Source organism: Aplysia californica, unplaced genomic scaffold, assembly GCF_000002075.1.
Source record: "Aplysia californica isolate F4 #8 unplaced genomic scaffold, AplCal3.0 scaffold00056, whole genome shotgun sequence".
Taxonomy (NCBI): Eukaryota; Metazoa; Mollusca; class Gastropoda; order Aplysiida; family Aplysiidae; genus Aplysia; species Aplysia californica.
Genome location: NW_004797326.1, coordinates 250,058 through 270,109, shown reverse-complemented (window position 1 = coordinate 270,109; position 20,052 = coordinate 250,058). Strand labels below are relative to the sequence as shown.

General features: G+C 36.3%; 1 protein-coding gene across 1 annotated transcript in view; it reads left to right on the top strand.

Moving 5' to 3' along the window:
- The window catches only part of LOC101862782 (ras and EF-hand domain-containing protein), a gene marked incomplete in the record, with an annotated part of 74,651 nt that overhangs the window by 42,855 nt on the left and 11,744 nt on the right, over window positions 1–20,052 (top strand). Inside the window, 7 exon segments of the mRNA XM_035968385.1 lie at window positions 866–981; window positions 6,696–6,767; window positions 7,474–7,530; window positions 14,606–14,712; window positions 17,254–17,300; window positions 17,303–17,538; window positions 17,974–18,034. Of these exon segments, the coding sequence (XP_035824278.1) occupies window positions 866–981; window positions 6,696–6,767; window positions 7,474–7,530; window positions 14,606–14,712; window positions 17,254–17,300; window positions 17,303–17,538; window positions 17,974–18,034 (696 nt within the window).

Sequence of the window (20,052 nt, the reverse complement as noted above, 5' to 3'; positions counted from 1 at the left end):
TTTGAGAGAGAGAGAGAGAAAGAGGAGAGGGTCAGGGGAGGGGGGAAGTAAGTGTACAGTATGGGAAGTGTAAGTGTGTGCGTGCTTGCACATAATTTGGTAAAGTGAAAACTGAAGGAAGTTTGTAAAAATTACATACTGTAATATTATGTTTTGTGGTTCGGGTGGAGTGGGATTGTGCTAGAGAAAAAGTTGCAAAGTGAAGTTCACCTAAACCGAACACAGATAGTCCAAAAACAGCTGTAAACTCTCCCCCAGATTTGTTTTTCTATTATTTGAACAACCTCACTAAACCAAAATCTCGACTAAACCGAAAGGAAATCCGGATGTCTATAAATTTTGGTTTAAGAAGACCCCACACTATGCTTTCCATAATTACTTTGATCTTTGTTGGTATCACCCTCTTCACAGCCATATTGCAATTGTATAAGTTTAGTGCCTCCAATCCTGGAACCATTTGTGGGAGAGTTGACCAAGATGGCCCAAAACAGACAGAGCTGGATATCCTTTTTTGCTGCCCTAAACGCCAGATGGTGTAACGGGTAGTAAATAAGTAAGTAAGTAATGCCTATGTTGATGCAATTTAGATCATTAAGGAGGCAGGCAGGCTTCTTTAACACTAACTGTCTGGACCAACCCATGCTGCCAGGGAGATAGTGTCCCAACAGACTGACAGAGAATACTTGATTTAAAGAAAGCTCCTCACATAGGAATTAAACTCACGTCTATGCTTTGGCAAAATGCCTAACTGTTACAATACATGCAGATACAAGTCGTCATAGCCATAATTTTGGCTACTTCCCATGTTTTAGAATTCATAGTCATAGTAGCACTGTAAGCACACAAATTATTTGTTATTTTACAGGAGAAAGATCGCTTGGAGGAAATGCTGAGCCAGTCACAAGATGATTTAGAAGAGTCGCGCACATACATACAACAAATGCAGGTCCAGCAAAAGGATGAGAAGAGAGAGAGAGCAAGGTGAGAATTCTACTTTTTGTACTCTTATACATGATTTGGACACTTTCACAGGTGCTGAAAGATAATAAGAATATCGTTTAAAAGGTACAGTTTTTGTAATTTTCTTCATGAATACAAGGATAGAAATGATGAAACAGGTGAGAATAATTAAGATTAGACAGATAGATAGCTCGGACTGTGAAAAGTTAGGCACTTTTTTTCACATCACAAACTAACTTTAGTTAATCCTCTTTCCTCATATTGAATACACAATGAGTTATTTATTATTAGTCGGCATATAAAAGAATTTAAAATAGTTTAGAACATCTCAAAATGATACTGAGGAACAAGCCCTTACTTGTAATCATCATAAGCACTGCATGTAGGTCACTTGAGTTGTCGTGATTTCCTCCCTTCCCTGCCTGAAAAATTTATTGAGAAAATATTATGCTCTGAATCATGAAAAAGCAGAGCTGTAAATATCAAGCTGAGGTATATCTCTGGCTGTTTATTTAATGACTTTTAAGTTGTATTTTCTAATTGCTTATGTTCATGGAGTTCATGGAGAGAAAGAAAGGAAGAGACTGAGAGGTGTGTTGTTCTTGTCAAAAGAGTTGACAACTAAAGTATTTTCATGAAGTATTTAACCTACTAGTTGTGGTCTGGTTACTAATTGTTGTCTTTTTGATTTGTATGTTACAATTCTCAGTGATCCTAAGCAGAAAAAAATTTATCTCAATTCAAGTGATGAAACAGAACGAATAATTTTGTTCTTTTTGAAGCAATAGATTAATATTATGAGTAAAATGAGAAGTATCACTGATAGATATTTTCATTTGACTTTTTCTCTTCCCATTTTAGTGAGAATAGATATAAAACAACCCAAACCATTAGGTCCTATATTATGCCAGTATAGAATTGGATTTTTTTTTCTATAACATTTACAGGTTACTCTGAGTATTCGTCTGTAACCATTACATAATAATTATAATCAATCAATATGTGTCATGACACGGTGCAATCAGGTGCTTGTCAAGTTTTGGACATATTATATGGGTCATTGCAAAACGTTATTAATTTTTCTTCCTTTTGATGAAATAAAAATTCCCCTCAAAATTGAATAGAAGGTGAGATATTTGCAATTGAAGGAGATGGGCGCTCGCCGTGCTTGATGTCAGAGGTAAAATTAGTAAGAAAGTATCTATCTAATGTTGGTGACTTCAAAGCTTGAGTGGCCTTTCAAACTTTAAATTTACATTTATTGTACCTGTGATCAACATTTCTCTGTAATATCCACTCGAAAGTGTGTTTTTAAATGGACATAAAAGGTGCTGAGTGCCCCCGTCAAAAAAAAAGTGTAATAAAAATTCCCCAATGGGCAGAAAAATATCCTTTTCTTCTATTTCATTATTTTGTCAAGCATCTGATTTCACCAGAAAGTCACATATATTACTAATTTGAAAGAACTTTATATGGGGCAGCTTGGCATGACATTGCGAGTTTTAACTCTTGGAATGGGTTTGAAACTTGATTCAGCTCATAAGAAATCAAAGAATAACAGTGATTTTTGCCAGTGTTTTGTTTTTAGAACTTTGAAATCTGGGCTCAGAAAAAGAAATATTTAGCTAAATTTTAGTTTTGTTCAAAAACGTTGGGTGGGCAGAAGGGGGGGGTTGGTGGGGGGAAAGCTTTCTTGACTTAAATAGTATAATCAAATTTGTGTGCTTTTTTTTATAAATGTAGGTGATTTTACGGCCCCATTGACACAATTCTGATCTTTTATGAGTTGGGCTTCTGATCTTGCCTGTCAGGGTCCACCTGGGCTGAGAGTGATACATTACAGCAGAAGGGCTGAGACACTTGATAAAAATTTTCTGCATACCCAGGAATTGAACTTGGGTTTCTGACATGCAGCAATGAAGCCCCTAACTGCTACACCATAGATGCCGGTAATATAATCAACAGTCTGCCTTATACCCAGTGCCCATTGGCCAGTTCGGTTCGGTTCGGCTTGCTAGCCAGATTGAGGGCGCAAATAAGCCACTATTATGGCTCAAACCGATTGCCTGACTCTTCACCAAAAACAATGCGTTTGTTTTCAGGTGACGAGTCAGGCAATCGGTTGGTGATCGATTTGTATTAGAGAACCGATCCTCCAATGGGTACTCCGTATTATGATTGCACGAAGCAGAATTCCATCCTATTTAAAACTTCCCAAAGGTCACTTGATGACATCCTAGATGGGGGTCACAGAGGTAAAAATTTGGCTGTGACCTTTTACCCGGACCCTCAGCCGTTGAAGATTTCCACCACCAGGGGTCGAAGGTACGACCAATCTAGTGTCTGTAGGCAGCAGCCCTCACCAGATTACGTCAGTGCACACAATAAAAGGTTGTGTATTCCATAGTGCTGTGCTTACTTCCTGATATGTCATACATGGCCATCTGTGACAAGTAACCCTGTAGTTATAATGCAGTAGCTCATCATTTAGAAATCTTAGGATTTTAAAAAGTTTTACAAGTTTGAATTCCTTCTGACATAACACTCTTTATTTCTTTCTTATTTTTGTATGCTACTGACTAAAAATGCTGGCATTTCCGTTGTAAAAGAATTTCCTTCTTCAGTATTGGCTGTGAGTGGATTAAATTCATGATCACCTTTACCATGTTCACTATTTCCTTCAGCTGCTTTCAGCTGCTGACCCTTTTACTGCTACTTATAGTTCAGGATAGTGCAAGAAAATTATTTTCAATCCCACCACACAGACCATGAGTCAAAATATAAAACAAACCGAGGTTGGTTTTTTGGGGCTTTCAGAGTTAATTTGTAGTTAGTTGACATTTTGGTAATTTTTCAGTCTCAAGTAAAAGAAAAAGATTTGATTTCAGAAAGATTCTGAAAGTAAGAACTTGAACTATATGACAGTGCTATGCATAGCTTCCCATTCAGTAGACATCAGTGGCCAATCCTTGGGAAATTTTCTTACAGATTTGATTCTCAATTTCATTGTTTGACATTTTCTCTTTCATTATTTGTTTGTTTTTATAGACTATAAAATAACTTTTATCTCTACAAACAACATTAACAATATGATCTTATGCAGTTGCAAATGCCATAAAACTCTTACTTAACTGAACTATAGAATCTTTTTTTTTAAGGGAGTTTGAGTTTTTGCTTAACATTTATATAACTCGATAAGAATGTTAATCATTTCAACTGTTTAGTACTGTAAGACTCCGCCATGAGCCACTTGGAAAAGTGGAATTTTTTTTAGCAGTTGATATGATGTTTGGTGGGTTACAAAAAGAGCCTTTGAATAATCAGCTTATTAGTAAGGTGAGGGTAAATTCTGTGGACCTTATGGCTTATAGGTTGATTCTATTGTGAATTGTTGCATGCCTCTTCAAGATATACATGTATTACTTCTTTGCTGGTGTATGCAGATTATAATAAATTAGTAATGTGGTGATGGGTATGATAATGATAGAGGAGTGTGCATGAAAAACTGGATTATATGATGTGGCTGTGTTTTGTGAAGTATATTGTGGCTGATATAAATGTGAATATTTTTATATACACTCACATAGAATCGTCTCTCATAGATTGTGTAAATTATGCTTGCTTTTTGAGTGTGGAAATGTGGCATTTTGAGATTAAAAATAAACAGAATATTGCATTAAGGTACCAGTAGTGACTTTGATCTTTTCTATCTTGTTCCTTCTCATTTTTTTCTCTTACCACACAGTACAGGCATAAACAAGTTAAAAAACCACATGCATTTACACACACACATACACACACACACACATACACACACACACACACACACACACACACACACACACACACACACACACACACACACACACATACACATGCATTCCCACACATACACACACACATGCACACACACACATGCACTCTCTCTCTATCTCTCTCTCACACACACACACACACACACACACACACACACACACACACACACACACACACACACACACACACACACACACACACACACACAAGTGCACAATAACAGGATTTCAAGGGGGTGCCCCACGTCAAACTGTGGCACAGGAGTGAACAAGTGCTCAGTGGACTTAATGATTTTCTTATCACTGCCCCAGAATATGTTCACTGATCCTTTGTATAACCTCATAGACATTATCTTGTCATTTGGCGTTTTTCTTTGAAAAGGATTTATTACATCAACTCAAAGTACTGGAACTGTATGGTTATTAAAGACGTGAAAAGCGTATGAACCTCCCACAACCGGGGTGCATGACTGCAAAAAGCACAAGCTGCAACTGTTCTGATTCACTTAGAGGAAGAAAGATTGCAAAATCTGATGGATTTCTTTTTATATGGGCCGAAAAGATTTGGTGAACTTAATTTGATTGCTTAAATTTGATTTGGGGGATTTTTTAAAGTGCTGATTCAGATTTAAAAATAAACAAACAAACAAAGTAAAAAACAACTAAAGATAAGTCGGGGTATTTTTTGGTCTTGTGGTTATTTAATTAAATATGAATCCCTGACGGTAAAAGTACATGCAGCAGGTGGTGTCTTAATTTTCCTGAATACATTGTACCTTTTCATTGATGTAAATTGCATGCGAGCTCAACAGACATGATCCCAATTTCTGTCATTTACTGGAGCATTGGGCTTTTGTAGAAGTCAAGCTGGCACTAACAAAGTTCAACATGGACATGTATATCATTAACAATACGAACGTATTAATTTTTGTATTTGTGTTGTTTTGTCATATATTTTTTTGGTCTGAACAGAGCAGCTACTTGTGATTAATTGTTGCTGTCACTCAACGATAAAATAGCAGCTAGAAATGCAGCATGATATTCTATTTTTTGCTATTGGTCACTGCTTGATGGCCAGCCAAATTTGTGCCAAGTCTTATTGTCACATATTTATTGATATATTGTTCTAAGAATTTTCACAACTGTTTAAATCATGTATGAATTACTCAGGACATGCTGAGGTTAACACAACTTCAAAGATATTACTAAAGGCATAGTTTAGAAAGAGAAACACCCTAACAAATGGGTTGCAAGTTGATATTTATCATCCATTCGATTTATTAGTAAAAGCAATGGGATTGACGACTTGATAAAATTTTATAATCTAATATTTGGGAGCAAAATCGTCATTTGGAAAACATTTATTTAGGTAAATGTTGATCTACAGAGAATCTTTTGACTATCTAATATTTGAAGGTTTTTTTTCTTTGTAGTCAGTTGTTTATCATTATGATTATGGCAACCTCCCCAAAACATTACATTTGTGAATACATACTTGTTTGAGGTTTCCCATCTTTAAGGCTTTTAACATTTTTTTTCTCTCACTAAAGTGTCCTATACTGGCTGCTGTTGAAGAACTGGTGACAGATTTGATCAATACATTTAAAACCGAAGTAAAAATCCTATGTGCGTTTTAATTTTTCTCAATCCTTAGGAAGCTTTTCCTCTCATCTCAGCCTGTTCCCGGTGACACTCAGGTGATGGATGGGAAAGCTCCTCTTAATTTTTCTTTCATCGAATTTTGTTCTAGCCTTCATCCTGGTAAAATGTGATCAACATATTCTTTCATCACACCAAATAATTCTCCAAGAGATGAGGGAGCAATCAAGTACTTAGACTAGAATCTGACCTGTCTTATACCTAAAAGCGCTGTCTGCTTAAAAAGAACACAGTTAAAACAAATACATTTTTTTCTTTCAGGGCTGCACTGATGCTGTCAGAAGGAATTGCTATTGAGAGAGAGAGTTTAGTGAAGCAGTTGGATCTTCTGAAGTAAGTAATTTCATAAAAATATCCAAAAATGTTGTTAGTCTTAGTGTAATTATTTAAATTTATTGTTACATTTTACATTTTTGTCATCTCTCCCAAGTGAAAGTGACACTGCTTCCAAATAAGTCCCTAGACAAGGCAATAATAATAAGATATGTCTCCTATTCTCATTATAATGCTTTAGTTTGAAAAGCAAATGGTTCTATGGTTGAATACTTGTCTAATTATATATTATGGGACTGAAAAGCAATTCTCTGAGATTCATATGTCCTCTTATCGAGGTTCTAAACTAATTCACTGGCTCACCCTAAATTTTTTCATATTTAAATTGTTTTTTATCTGTTTCTGTGCTTTTGGTAGTCTAAAGGTCTTAATGACTGTTGTGTCAGTTACCATTTACTTCTCTTCGATTCAAATAATGTAATATTATGCTTTTTTGTTGAGAAGCATTATTGTTTGAAGACATCGTATACTGTCTGCCCCTTCTCCTTCTTTCCACTGGTTATATTTTTTTTAATTGCTCTATTTGCCCAGATTGTGCTCTTTTGCCATGAATAACACTTGAGTAATTTTACAAGATCTTGATTTTTTTCTTAACTTTGTTGGTGCTCATAAGGTTAGGTTTAAATGCTGACAAGATATCCAATGTGGTTTTTTTTTACAAATGGCCGTCAGAGATTCAAATGTTGGATATGATGTTGCTCCACAGAGATGTGAACAAGAAACTCCGTGATGACAAGGATGAGGCTGAGGCAACTGAAGCCAGGCGGGTATAAGAAATGCAATTTCCTTAGGATGCAGTGCAGTTCCTGATTCTTTTACCCTTCGCTCTCAGTGGATTTTAAGTTTACAATGGGATTAGGGGAAAATTAATTGGGGTATATATGTTTGCTTTCAGCCAAATAGAAACTGGTCTTGCTGTTCTGTGAGTGGGACTATGGTTGGTTTGGAGTGTAAGAAATTTTAGAGATAAAAAGGGAAAATGTTAAATGATATTTTAAGTTTAATGTATGTTGAGACTTGTTGTTAGTCATTTGGAAATCATATGTGGAAAAGGTGGAATAAGGGATTCAGTGGAGTGGGATGGGAGGGTACAATTGATTGTTTATAATTCGAGCCGAACCCATAAGCTAATCTTGTTCATGTATCATTACTTGTGAAAGATTCTTCTTGTTACAAAATAAATTATTTTCGTCACATCAAAATAGTTTGAATGTTAGTTTGAACATTTTGATTAACCACTGGTGGAATAATTTAAACCCAGGGATACTCTTCCTTGTCATACAGCGTAAGGCTACCAAGATCTAGTTCAGAAACTGTAAAGCTGTTTTGAGTAACTATGATAAGGTGGTTGTGCCTTGTGCATTGAAAGGACAAGGGGGGTGGAGATGGGGGGGATGAGGAACTCGGAACTGTTTCTGTATCCTTTAGAAGTGGCATTTTGCAACGTTGTGCTGTTCAAATGACACCCCCACACGCTCACAGTCACACAGAGTGGCACCAACACACATAACACTTACGTCATGATCACTAAGATACTCAATCTATTTATAAAGGGTGTTATTCTTCCTTGCTGATGATGTTATACTTACAAGTTTTGTACTTTCAAACAGTTCAAACTTGTTGCACCTCCTCTAGGTATGGTTAATTTCAGGAGTCGAGTCGAGAGATGATGACTGAAAGTCAGTCTTTTCTAAGCTGTTAGCTGTAAATCTCAGTTGCCCTTCTTATGTGATTTGAGAAAGGTTAACCCGTCTTCCTCACACATTTCAGTTCATCCTATCCTTTAGGTAATCATATTGACGCAAATATCAACAACTATCGATTGTTATAGAGGATCTTTTCCTTTGATATTTTGGTTCACTTCAGTTTTGTCTCCTGTTTTCCTTTCCTATTTACCTAACTTCTTTGTAACATCACTTTCATTTTTTTGTTTCTTTGAGTTATATACTTAATTTTTGTTGTATACTGCAAAATAACACTCATAATCTTAAAGTCTTTGCATTGTGCTAGAAACTTTTTACATTTACTCTGATATATATAATAATCAGATATATTCCTGTCTCTGTCTTTTTCACCACACACTTTTCAATTCAATATCAATCCATCTGTACTCTCAAAATCGTTGCACTAGTATAATACTAATGTAGAGTGTAGTAACAATTTAGTATAGGCCTATCTCTGCACCGTGTATGTTTGCATTCATTATATACGCTCACATAGGATGGAACACCATTGTCATTGGAAGAAGAACTCAAGGTGATGAGGCTATTATGATAACCATCAAGCTTTACAGTAACTACAAGTGTCACCGGATGATGAACTTTTCACTCAGTTTTTAATTTAAAGTAGCTCAATAACAAAGCTGGAGAAACTTAAAAGCAAAGTATGTTATTCCTGCCTACCTGTACATAGCTCACAGTTAAATGGACTACTTTTAGTATTTGAATTGGTATTTCAGTATCTCAGACTTTTTGGTTAAATGTATTTTAGTTTGAGAATAAAGTTCATGTTTTGTTCAAATTAAAGTTCACTTGAAGTGGCAGCACTGTTACAAAAAGCAAAGAAAGAAAAGCAACATTCTTTGTACATCTTTGAAAAGTTGATAAATTATGAGGATATTTGTTGTATTAACTGAAAATACTTCTTTGCTGTTTAAATAAAGAAAAGACTTGACTTTCCTAGACACTATGAAAATGCTCGATTTTTTTCACTAGGGTATAATGTCTGTCCTTCTACACTTGAAATGGCACATTTTGGTTTAAATTTTATGATCTAATCTTAATATCTAGCGTGCTTCCTAATTTTGATATTCATAAGTTTATCGATCAAGAAGCGGATATTGTTATCACCGGTGTCTCTTGTGGTTCATGTTTGGTGGCTGTGCTGCAGTAGGCCTATGCTTCATCAATGATTTCGATTTGTAGAAGGCCACTGACTCTCCCCCACCCCTTCTCCTCGCCTCCTCACCTCTTTTCAACTTGTAATCTTTTTTGTTCTTAAATGAAAACAAGTAGATGGTTTGAGGGCACCGATAGCTCCTACTTCTTTACTCTTCTTCTAATTATTTTGTCTGTTCATCTTGTTCTTCCCCTCCACGAGGTGACATTAGCTGACTCGATGTACTCCTCTTTACTAAAACTAAAACTATTCTTGTCAAAATACAATGGAGCTTAATTATGGTTGAAAAGAAAAGATAACCAAAGAATAAACCACAAAGTGTTGTTTTTTTATGTTTGTTCAAGTCATCAGTACTCAGAAATTTCAATAATTTAGATTGTGTCGATGAGGGTGTAAAATCACCTACATTTAAAACGATAAAAAAAATAAAAATTCAGTACCTATCTATTGGTATCTGGTCTGCGTACATTTAGACTATAAGTCTATCATAAGAGGCAGAGTTCTTTAGGCAAAAGGATCTGCGCTGCTTTCAAACATTGAGAAGAAACTCTGGTGCTATCAACTAGTTATTAATAAGCCCATTTTGTTGATGATTTACTAAGCATTTAGACTGCCAGGGAATAATGTTGCTTGTCAGAACAGTGAGAATAGAGTGCCTCAATCATGCCTTTGCAAACACACATTCACACACATTCCCACTCATACACACATACTCTCACACTCACACATACCCACACATACACACACATTGCACACACACACAGACACATGCACACACACACATGCACACACACACACACACACACACACACACACACACACACACACACACACACATAAACACACTCATTCACATATTCACATCCACCTTCACAGGTGCATGCACCTAATCACATTCAGTGTGCTCTTTAAGCCTAAAAAGAAGAAAACACTCTCATACCGGCATTGGTTTAGGAAGCAAGTCAAATACAGCTCAGGTCCATGAGGTAGGCTACAAATGTGCACAGAGCATTCTCTGCAGGTCAACTGGTTATTGGCATCTTTGTCACTTTAAATGCCACCATTTAAACATATTATCAATCTCTTTTCTTGTCTCTTCTTTCCCCCCTTCTTTTTGTAGCTCCACAAGACAAATGGTTAATTGAAGGAGTGTGTGAGGGTTTTTGTCTCCTGCATCCGCTGCCTTAGATGTCCTTTTCAGTTACAAGATTCTTAAACATTTTATTATAGGTATTTCGAAAGAGTTTTTTTTAGAGGAGGGGGGGGGAAGTTATTTTCAAATTTTCTTTCAAAACTGTTTGGCAGTTTGCGCAACAGTTTTGGGACAGATAATAAGTTCATAAAATTCCCAGAGAAGAATAAAAGAATTGAAGTGAAGACTTGGAGTTTGAACTGGAACAGAAACAAATTTGCTTCTCCTGGAGTCCCTGATTAGTCGCTTAGGATGTATGGCAGTTCCAGTGGTTTGGTTTGGGGACCCTATGTTTAGCAGTTTTCCTTTGTGGTGCAAGGACAATAGAAAAGCCCAATTTTATTATTCCTTTCATTGGACTGTCATGCTTTATACGTGCAGAGACAGTGAAAACTTGTAATAATAAAATGATAAGATGAGATACTTTTCAGAATTTTAGCCTTATTAATGGGAACTACTTACAGCGTCCATTTACAAATTGTACTTCCCAGTACAAAACGCTCACACAGCTTCCTGTTCATATATGTATATATATGCAAATTGTTTGTTGATTCTCAAAACACAGTTACTCAATACAAGAGTGTCACTTGTGTATAATGAAACATTGTTTATTTTTACTATGATTGTAGCTAAATTAATGAACTGCCATTCCCTATACAAACAAAATGTCTTCTCATTTAAATGCAGCGCATCATATATATCACATACCAAAATGCTTAGATATGTTGATACTAGAAGAAAGTTTCACTCATACTTTTTTAACACCGCCATTTAAACTGCCTTATCCATGAAATTTAGACTCCTAAATCCCATGTCTGATTTTGAGTCATTGTCTATGAACATCAGACAAAGATGGCAGGTAATTTTTTGGTCTGTTTGTTTAATGGTATTTTTGTGGTCTTCATTGTTTTCAAAAGAAATTCTGTATCATGCACCTTTTCTGGTGTTGGTTTTGCTCAAGTGGCTTTTGCACTTGGCTTTCATATCAACAAATTGAGTTCATTTCTTGAACTAATCTGTATATAGTCAAATTTCCTCTTTCGGTATATTTGTAACACACAATATGTACTCTGTCAAAACGACACCTGTGGCTTGATGTTGCAAAAAGCTCAGTTGTGGTGCTGTCTAGCAGTTTTTCATCAGTGAGAAGGGCGAAATCCTTTATCCCTAGATAAAAGTCTCAAGGCCACAAGGTTTCCAAAAGGTCTGGACTAACCTTTAAAGGATTTTCTTTAGATTTAGAATTGAAGTTGCAACATCTCATTTTGCCTTACTTATAACGGAAGGCCAATATTCAAAAATACCAATTCACCTCTGTCTTTTTTGTGCCTTTCAAGAACAAAAATAGAGATGCTTATTTTCTTGCTAGATTTGACAGGATTTTCATAAAGTATGTTTTGCCATTCAGTTGCGGAGAGGTGCAACTTCAGTAGAACACTGTGGCTCTCTTTTGTTTCCATCTAAGTATGTTCTAGAGATGCAAACTTTAGTCAAATTCTTCCATCATTAAAATTTGTTCAGCAGATAGACTTGTGATAGTATTATTTTCAAAGATATTTTTCTTGTCTGTGCAAGCAGTGTTTATCTTTCTCAAGATAACAATGAATAACAACTGATGACAACAAATAACAACGTTTGTTGTTTGTTGTTATCTTGGCAAAGATAAATACCCTGTGCAAGTGTGTGCGTGTTTCTGTGGTTTGTTATGGCTTATTGTGCCACACACCTGCCTCTTCTCCTTTTCTCTCTTTATCTCATTCTTTCGAAACAATCTCCTTTTTTTTTTCTTTGTCTGACTCCCAGTGTTACAGACCCTTTGGGGAGGTGGAGTTCTCATTGATTTTGTTCTTCTTTTTCTCTATCTTCTCTCACATTCTGGAAGCTGAGGACATGTTTCTGTTCTTCAGCATCTTTCTTTCATTTTGTGTTTGCCACCTACTTCCCGGTACCACCCTATGAGTTTAGCTGTTACATAATTTTGTGGTGTTTTGTTTGGATTATGTACTTGATGTATGGTGGGGTCTATTCTGTTTTAAATATTTTTTGTTTTGTTTTTATTGGACTGGTGGCATTTTTTGCTGTATTGCTGGAAACGGTTTCCTAAAATTGTTTCATTTTTCACTTTTTAAACTTTTAGTTTTGTCCTTTTCTTTTATTCAGTGAGCTTGTTGATGACTGGATGCTAAAAGAGTGACAATAGTATGTGATGACTTTCTAACCGAAGGATGATAAATGCAGATTGATTAAGAAAAATTATCAGTTTCCTTCTTGAACCCACTGAACCTACAGCAAACATTGTTGAAGCTCATTTGATAGATTCAAAATAAACGGTGCAGGGCTGGTTCTGATTTTGCTCTAATGTGCAATAACAAATAGGCACAATGATGTAATTGAATCATGTATAGCAAATAGCAGTTAAAAAGGGGTTGTATCTCTTTGCTTTCTTTTTTAGCTGACTGAAACACTGCAGTCCAACTACATTTATCTATTGATTTTTGTCAAGATTCGCATCTTATTCGAAGATTTGGGAGCACCAATAGCTCAGATGGTGTCGTGCTGATCTACAGTGTGAATGGCGTGGGTGTCCCCATGCTGTGTGCTTGATCTTTGCTTGTTTGGGGAGTTTGTGGGCCGTGTCACCCATTTTGACTTTGTTCTGTCAGAGATGGATATTAGATTTGGAGGTCCCACCACTTAAATGACCTTACATTATTTACCCTATCCGTACGTCGTGGGGTCATTTTGTACCCCCGGGGTTGTATTCTTCACATTTTAGAATACTTCTAGTGGGAAGATCTTTTTGAATCTATCAGTATTTTTCAAAAAATCATTTTGACAGACTGCTATGCAAAGCGTACGGATCAGATTAGCGAGTAAATTTCCTCTTTGAAAAGTGGTGGCCCAGAGTTCCCCTCGCCGTATGGATACAATAGTAAAACGCAACGTACGGATAGGGTTAACAGGGACCTCACAACCTTACCATGTCCTTTGACTAAAAGAATCAATAAAGATTAAGTTTTTAGGATCTCAAGCATTGAGCATTGTGTTACCTTTATACAAAGTACCTAGCTGTAGAGGTGGGTTCAGATTGAAGTAAAGTAAAGAATGAAAATAGGGATAGGCAAGTAACATTGGTGCTTTGGGAGGAGGAGGTGGTGGTTTGACACACAGAAGTGTCAAAACATTTATGTTTAAATTTCTAAACCATATCTTTCTCTCTGCGACAGCGAGAATGTCTTCTGAAAAGTTAACCTGCTTAATAGAACAATTTACCAAATTTAAACTGTATTTCATTTGGCAAACATTGAGAGTCTATATCAACCATTTGTACTTGATCTATGCAAATACCACGCACATTATTGTTTCTGCCTCTATGCAAACATTTAAGGAAAATATATTGTTATCATCAATGAAATAAAATATATATCAGTTAGTGCTGTATAGTTTTCATGTCTCTTAAATTTATTGGTGAAGTTATTTGTCATTATAAGAATACTTTTTGTTCTAACATTACAGCTAGAATGAGGTGTTTCATTCTCACTGCATATGATCACAGGCTAAACTTGTTTAAGAAATAGTGTTAAAGGAAAAACTTGCATTAAAAAGAGTGTAATCGTGTTGCTTATTGTCAACATTGGTTTGTATTACTTTTGTCTTTTTTGCTTGAAAATTGAAAGAACTTTTTATAGGTCTTTTAAATTCTAAGCACATTGGTTTATATTTGTTCTTTTTTCTGTTATGTACCTAGGCTGGGCAAGCAGAAGCGGGACCTACGGAGCGAGTCGAGCCGAAACCAGCAAGGAAGGAACTTCGTAAGCAGGGTTCAGTACTCTCCAAGTACTTTCCAGGGGGACGGTGAGTTAAGTCCTCAAATAAAAATGTGTTATTGTGTTATCTATACAGTGGAAACCATAGGCCTGGAAATAACAGGGAACTGGTAATAACAGGGATTTTTAATATCCCCGTTTATTCCAACTCTTGGTCTCTATTAAAAATTATCGGCAGTAACATGGCATCTTCGGAGCCCAATCGGTTATAGCAGGGATAAAGGCTCGTTAACAATGTGTTAAATAAGTAAGAGAGAGGGAGAGAGAAAGGGAGAGGGAGAGAGAGAGAGAGAGAGAAGGTAACGCTGTGATTGAGCAAGTTCATGCAAGCCACGCTACTGCTGCGAGCACACGCATCCAGTGAAGTGAGAGAGGGCTGCAGTTTGCAGCAGACTCCGGTCTTCTACTTCAAGTCCTTAGAGCTACACACATGCGTAATGTGTCATGTGCAGGCATGACAATGGCCAAAATCCCTGTTCCTGGATACTTGGGGCAAGGGAAACTAGCCATGAATATATGCAGTTGGATTAGTCCATAAATGCTTACTTCCCTTGCATTTCTGATTAAACAAGGATTGGATATAACATAACTTTTTCTCAGGTCCCACCATTCCTGTTATATCAGGTATCCACTGTATATGGAAATGTTTCGCTAACTAATGTCACAGAAATAGCTGGACTCGATGTTGGACTTTTTTTAAGGAGAGGGGTTTTTTTTTAGTGCAAGAACAGCAACTTGGTTATGGATGTTATTTTAGTCCAAAACAAAGTATCTGCACACTCTGAAATGAAACAAGTCTTTGTTTCAAAAATCCCTTTTTAAATCAGATTTGGGTTCATTTTTACTTGTATTTTTATATTTGTGCTTTTTGTCTTTCTTCTTAAATAACTACTCATAAGGAATTTAAACTTTTCTGAATTGTTTTGGAGTTGTTTTGTCATTTGGTCGTGGTGGAAATTTGACCAGATGTGTCTCAGGCTGTCAATGTGGTTTCCTAGACATTCCGAGGTGGGTTTGACATTTAGTTGCGAGATGCTCTGATAATTTAGCAAAATTTTGCTCATTGAGGTCTGTGAGATCTGTTCATGATGACTGCAGTGAAAGACTGTGGTGCTCAAGCCTAACTTGCCTAGCCTTAATTATCTTATCATATCAAAAGAAACAAAAGTCTTCTTATGTTTTTGTGTTTCATAAGTATGCGGAAGAGGATAAAAAGAATATACGTATTAATACCTTCAAAAGTAGCCTATCTCTTTCTATTTAACTCACACATTCTGCGAGTATACAGTGGCGTTCGCCTTCCGTAAAGTTGCTTGTGTTTTACAATCTCAAAATTGGATATTAGTATGTAAGATTTATGACAGTTCTGAAATACCACTTGGAAAGCTCTTTTAATAAAGTTGAACAATGAGGAAACCAAATGTACAGAATGGCATATTTCTTAATAATGTGGAAAGCCAGAATGGATCAAAGCTAATGAAAGAAAATGGTGTCCAGCTTCACATTTTTCTCCACTAGTTTAACGTTGTTCACAAGGAAATGAGATCTTTTCATCAAAACAGGACAATTCTTTGCTATTCCTTAAACTGTCAAGCTCTAAATATGGAGGGTTTTTTTTGTCCTTTTAAAGATAGGCCTTTATTTTGACCTCTCAAAATACAAGTGTGATACATTTGGATCCCAGTCTTATTTTTTTGTGTTTATTTCTTGGATTTAAGCTGAGCGTTCATCATCATCATATTCATCCTCATCCTCATCATCATATTCATCCTCATCCTCATCATCATCATCATCATCATCATCATCATCATCATCATCATCATCATCATCATCATCCTCTTCATCATCATCATTGCCTGTGTTTCTGACTGGGACATGGGCCGCCAACAAGAGCCTTCCTTTGCATCTCAATCCTTGGCCAGTTGCTCCAGTTGCTTCAAATTATGCCTTAAGCTTCCTTGTACCCCCTTCCACCTCTTGGCACCATGTTGATGGCTGAGGGTAAGAAGTGAGGATTCACTTTTGATCAAAATGGAGTAATTGATACGCGCAGTTAGATTTTAAGCCGCTTTTCTACCTCTGTAAATATCTTCTAAGCCGTAGCTTAGTTCATTACTTGGATTTACTTGGATCCAGAGCTAGAATCATAGCAGGCGGCACATATCCATAGCTGCTCATAATTCTCAATAGTTCATTATTGAGATGTAAACGTTCCTTTTGGACTGTGTTATAGAGATTTCAAAATAATCAACTTTTCAAACTTGCTTTTCTCGAAACTGTGAAAGTAGATGTCGTCGCTTCTTATGCTCAGCCGTCGATGAGTTCTTTGGTCAGCCTCTTTCCTTTTCTTTTGTGGATTCCAGCATATCAGATAAGATAACAGTATCTCATAAAGATTATGTGTATGGTCTCAGCCCAAATTTCACAAACAAAGATAAATTTTCCTGATTTAAGAAGGATAAACTTTTATATTAGGTACAAAAGTCTGGTTCCAGTTAGATTATTGTGTGTGAGTTCCTCTTTGTAAATTTATTATTAAGTTGTTGGGGTTTTAAAAAATCATTCTCAGAGTCCAGAAACGTTCGTCAGAACTGGGCTCCTTTGAACTAGATTTGGACACAACGATGGAGATGGATGACGATGCGATTGACGTTGACGATGGTGATCTTGATGAGCAAGCACTACGGGGTGCAAATGTCCTTATGTTGTCTAGTGGTCATCCTGATCATCATCGTCACAGCGATGCCAGTGGAGATGGGAGTGGAGAGGAGGAGGCTGTTGGGACTGGACAAGGCGGAGTGGGGATGGAGGATGGAGGAGATGGATCTGGACAAACAGGGGGTAAAAAAAAGAAGTGAGTATGTTATACTTTGCTACTAAAAGAAGATAAAAATGAGTAATAAGGAGCCAATATTAGGGGTACGTTTACTTGCTCTTCATTGATGGTTGGAGAGTGCCATTTGTAGGCTGGTCTTGCTTTTTTCTTGCACTATATTATATCTGTGATTATGTTGTGTTTCTGTCTATTCAAACTCAAACCTCTACTTAATGTTCTTTTAAATACTCCTTATAGTTATTTTGAATGAAAGTGTAAAATAAGGATCTGTCACACATTAAAGTTTTGAAGGAAAAAATTGGTAAATTTTGTTGCATCACTTTTGTACATTGTACAAGAACCCATTCTGATATTTTTTTGCTTTTTTCTGTATATTGTATGATTTTTCTATGCATTAACCGAAGTCTTTTGTGTAATCTACAGTTTTACTACCTTTTTTTTCTTCATTCTCAGAAGGAAATTCCGGTTTCACACAAAGAGGTCACAGCCAGTTGGTGCTGATGCTCATGTCAGTGTAGGTCCTTCTTTCTGCTGTGTATGATTCATTGTCTACTTTTGTTTGTTTGCTTTTGATTTGTTCCTCATTAACGAAGTTTACATCTTTTCAAAAAGAAAATGTTATTACCTCTATTCATTACTCATAAAACAATGTAAAGAAGTCTTTTGTTTGTCTTTGGTAGAGTCCAGTCCATATATAACAGAAGCCTCTGTTATTACAGGAACTTTGATATAACAGTGTTAAATCAAATCCCCAGTTTTTTTTTCTCTGTAAGTGTAAGTAACATTATGAACCTGGCTATAACAGGGTTCTATTTGCGCAGACTCGGATATAACAGTGATCTTGCAGTGCATAAACTTGCTTTGAATCCCTCAAATTATTACAATTTGTCTCAACCAAGACATGTCACATGTTTGTATGATCGCTTGCCTAAACACAAACTTTCAAACACATGCCCCCACCCCCATAGTGTTAGGGTCACAGTTGGATTCCGTCTCAGTATCAGCAAAACAGCCTACTGGAAAAGGATCTACGATGATCAAATGTATATAGCAAGCTTAAGGTGCAATGGTACTGGTAGTTTCCCTTGATAACGGTTATAACAGGACTCGCTTATAACAGGGAAAAACTGCCGGTCCCGTCTGTCCTGTTATATCCAAGTTTGGCTGTACATTTTAAAAATAGAATTTGTGTTAATCTGTTTATTTATTTGGGTTTCTTATTGTTGTATTTATTCCTGCTTTTGATCAAAGATATTTTTTTTAAAAGTTATGTAGATCTACTTTTGAGATAATGGAACAGTCTTAGCGTAAAAGTTAATATGATATTACAATTCGCATTTTTGTAAATCTATCTCACAGATCAAGATAAACATTCTGGAAGATTTTAAATTCTATTTATGCCTCTAAAGTCATGCAGTCAAATAGTTAGAGTTTTGCCAGCTTTGAATACATCTTACTTAGTCGATTGACAGGGAGGCTGGTTGTTTAGCCCTCCAAGTTGATTGCTGTCTGTCTCCTTTTTTAAAGTGTTGCTGTTGCCCCGACCTGTTTACTTGCAGAATATAGCCTTTCTTACTCTAATTTTGGTTGTTCAGCAATGCCACAGACACTGTCTTTCAAGAAGCTTTTATCTTGATAATATTGTAAGCAGTTGAAAGTTGATAATGAAGGTAGAATAAAAACTGTTATAATGGCCACAAAAAAAAAGAATTATGCATAGATGAAAGTGTCTCATTCATGGTAGTCTTTGAAAGTGAAGACGTACTGTGGTCCTAATCCTTTAGATATGTTTGTGGTACTAAATCCTTTAGATATGTTACTCTACCAACTTGGATGGGTTAGGGAGTGAAAATGAAACAAACTTTTTGAGTATTTTGAGGGGTTTCCCATTCATAACGAATGACTGGGTGGACTGCCAATGTGGAAGAAATCAAATTTGCTGTTTATCAAGGCCCCTGTTGAATGCAGTTCGCGATTTAGAGCGATAGCTCAGTTAACCGTTTTTATAAGTGGCACTCCTGCTTAGTCAAGCTCTCTCTCCGTTTCTCAACATGGTTTCCATCAGGATGGACTTTTAAAAAGATTTTAACACAACTTCAACTCTCCTTTTGGAAAGATTTGCTTTATTTTTTTTTCTTTTCATTGAAGTTTATATTGTTACCTAAATGGTTTCAAACTGGACACTTTAATATAAATGGTTGCTAACTGGACACTTTAAATTGATGTTTTAAGTAGGCTACTGATTAACCCTATATCATTTTTGTAAACTCTAGAATAATTCTCATGTTGGGCTTTGAAGCGGATGAACCTGGTTCAAATCCCCAGCAGGTCGTTCTGAACTGACGTTGGTTTGGGGAGTTTTTTTAAGGCTTCCCACCCTTTTGGCCCCGTCCTATTGGTGATGGATGTTAAATTCGAAGGTCCCGCCACTTGAACGATCTTTCAGTGCTGAAAGGGGTATAATAATAAACCTATACAATGACCAATGCATTAACCAATGAGAATAATTCCAAGTCATAATGATATTATCAG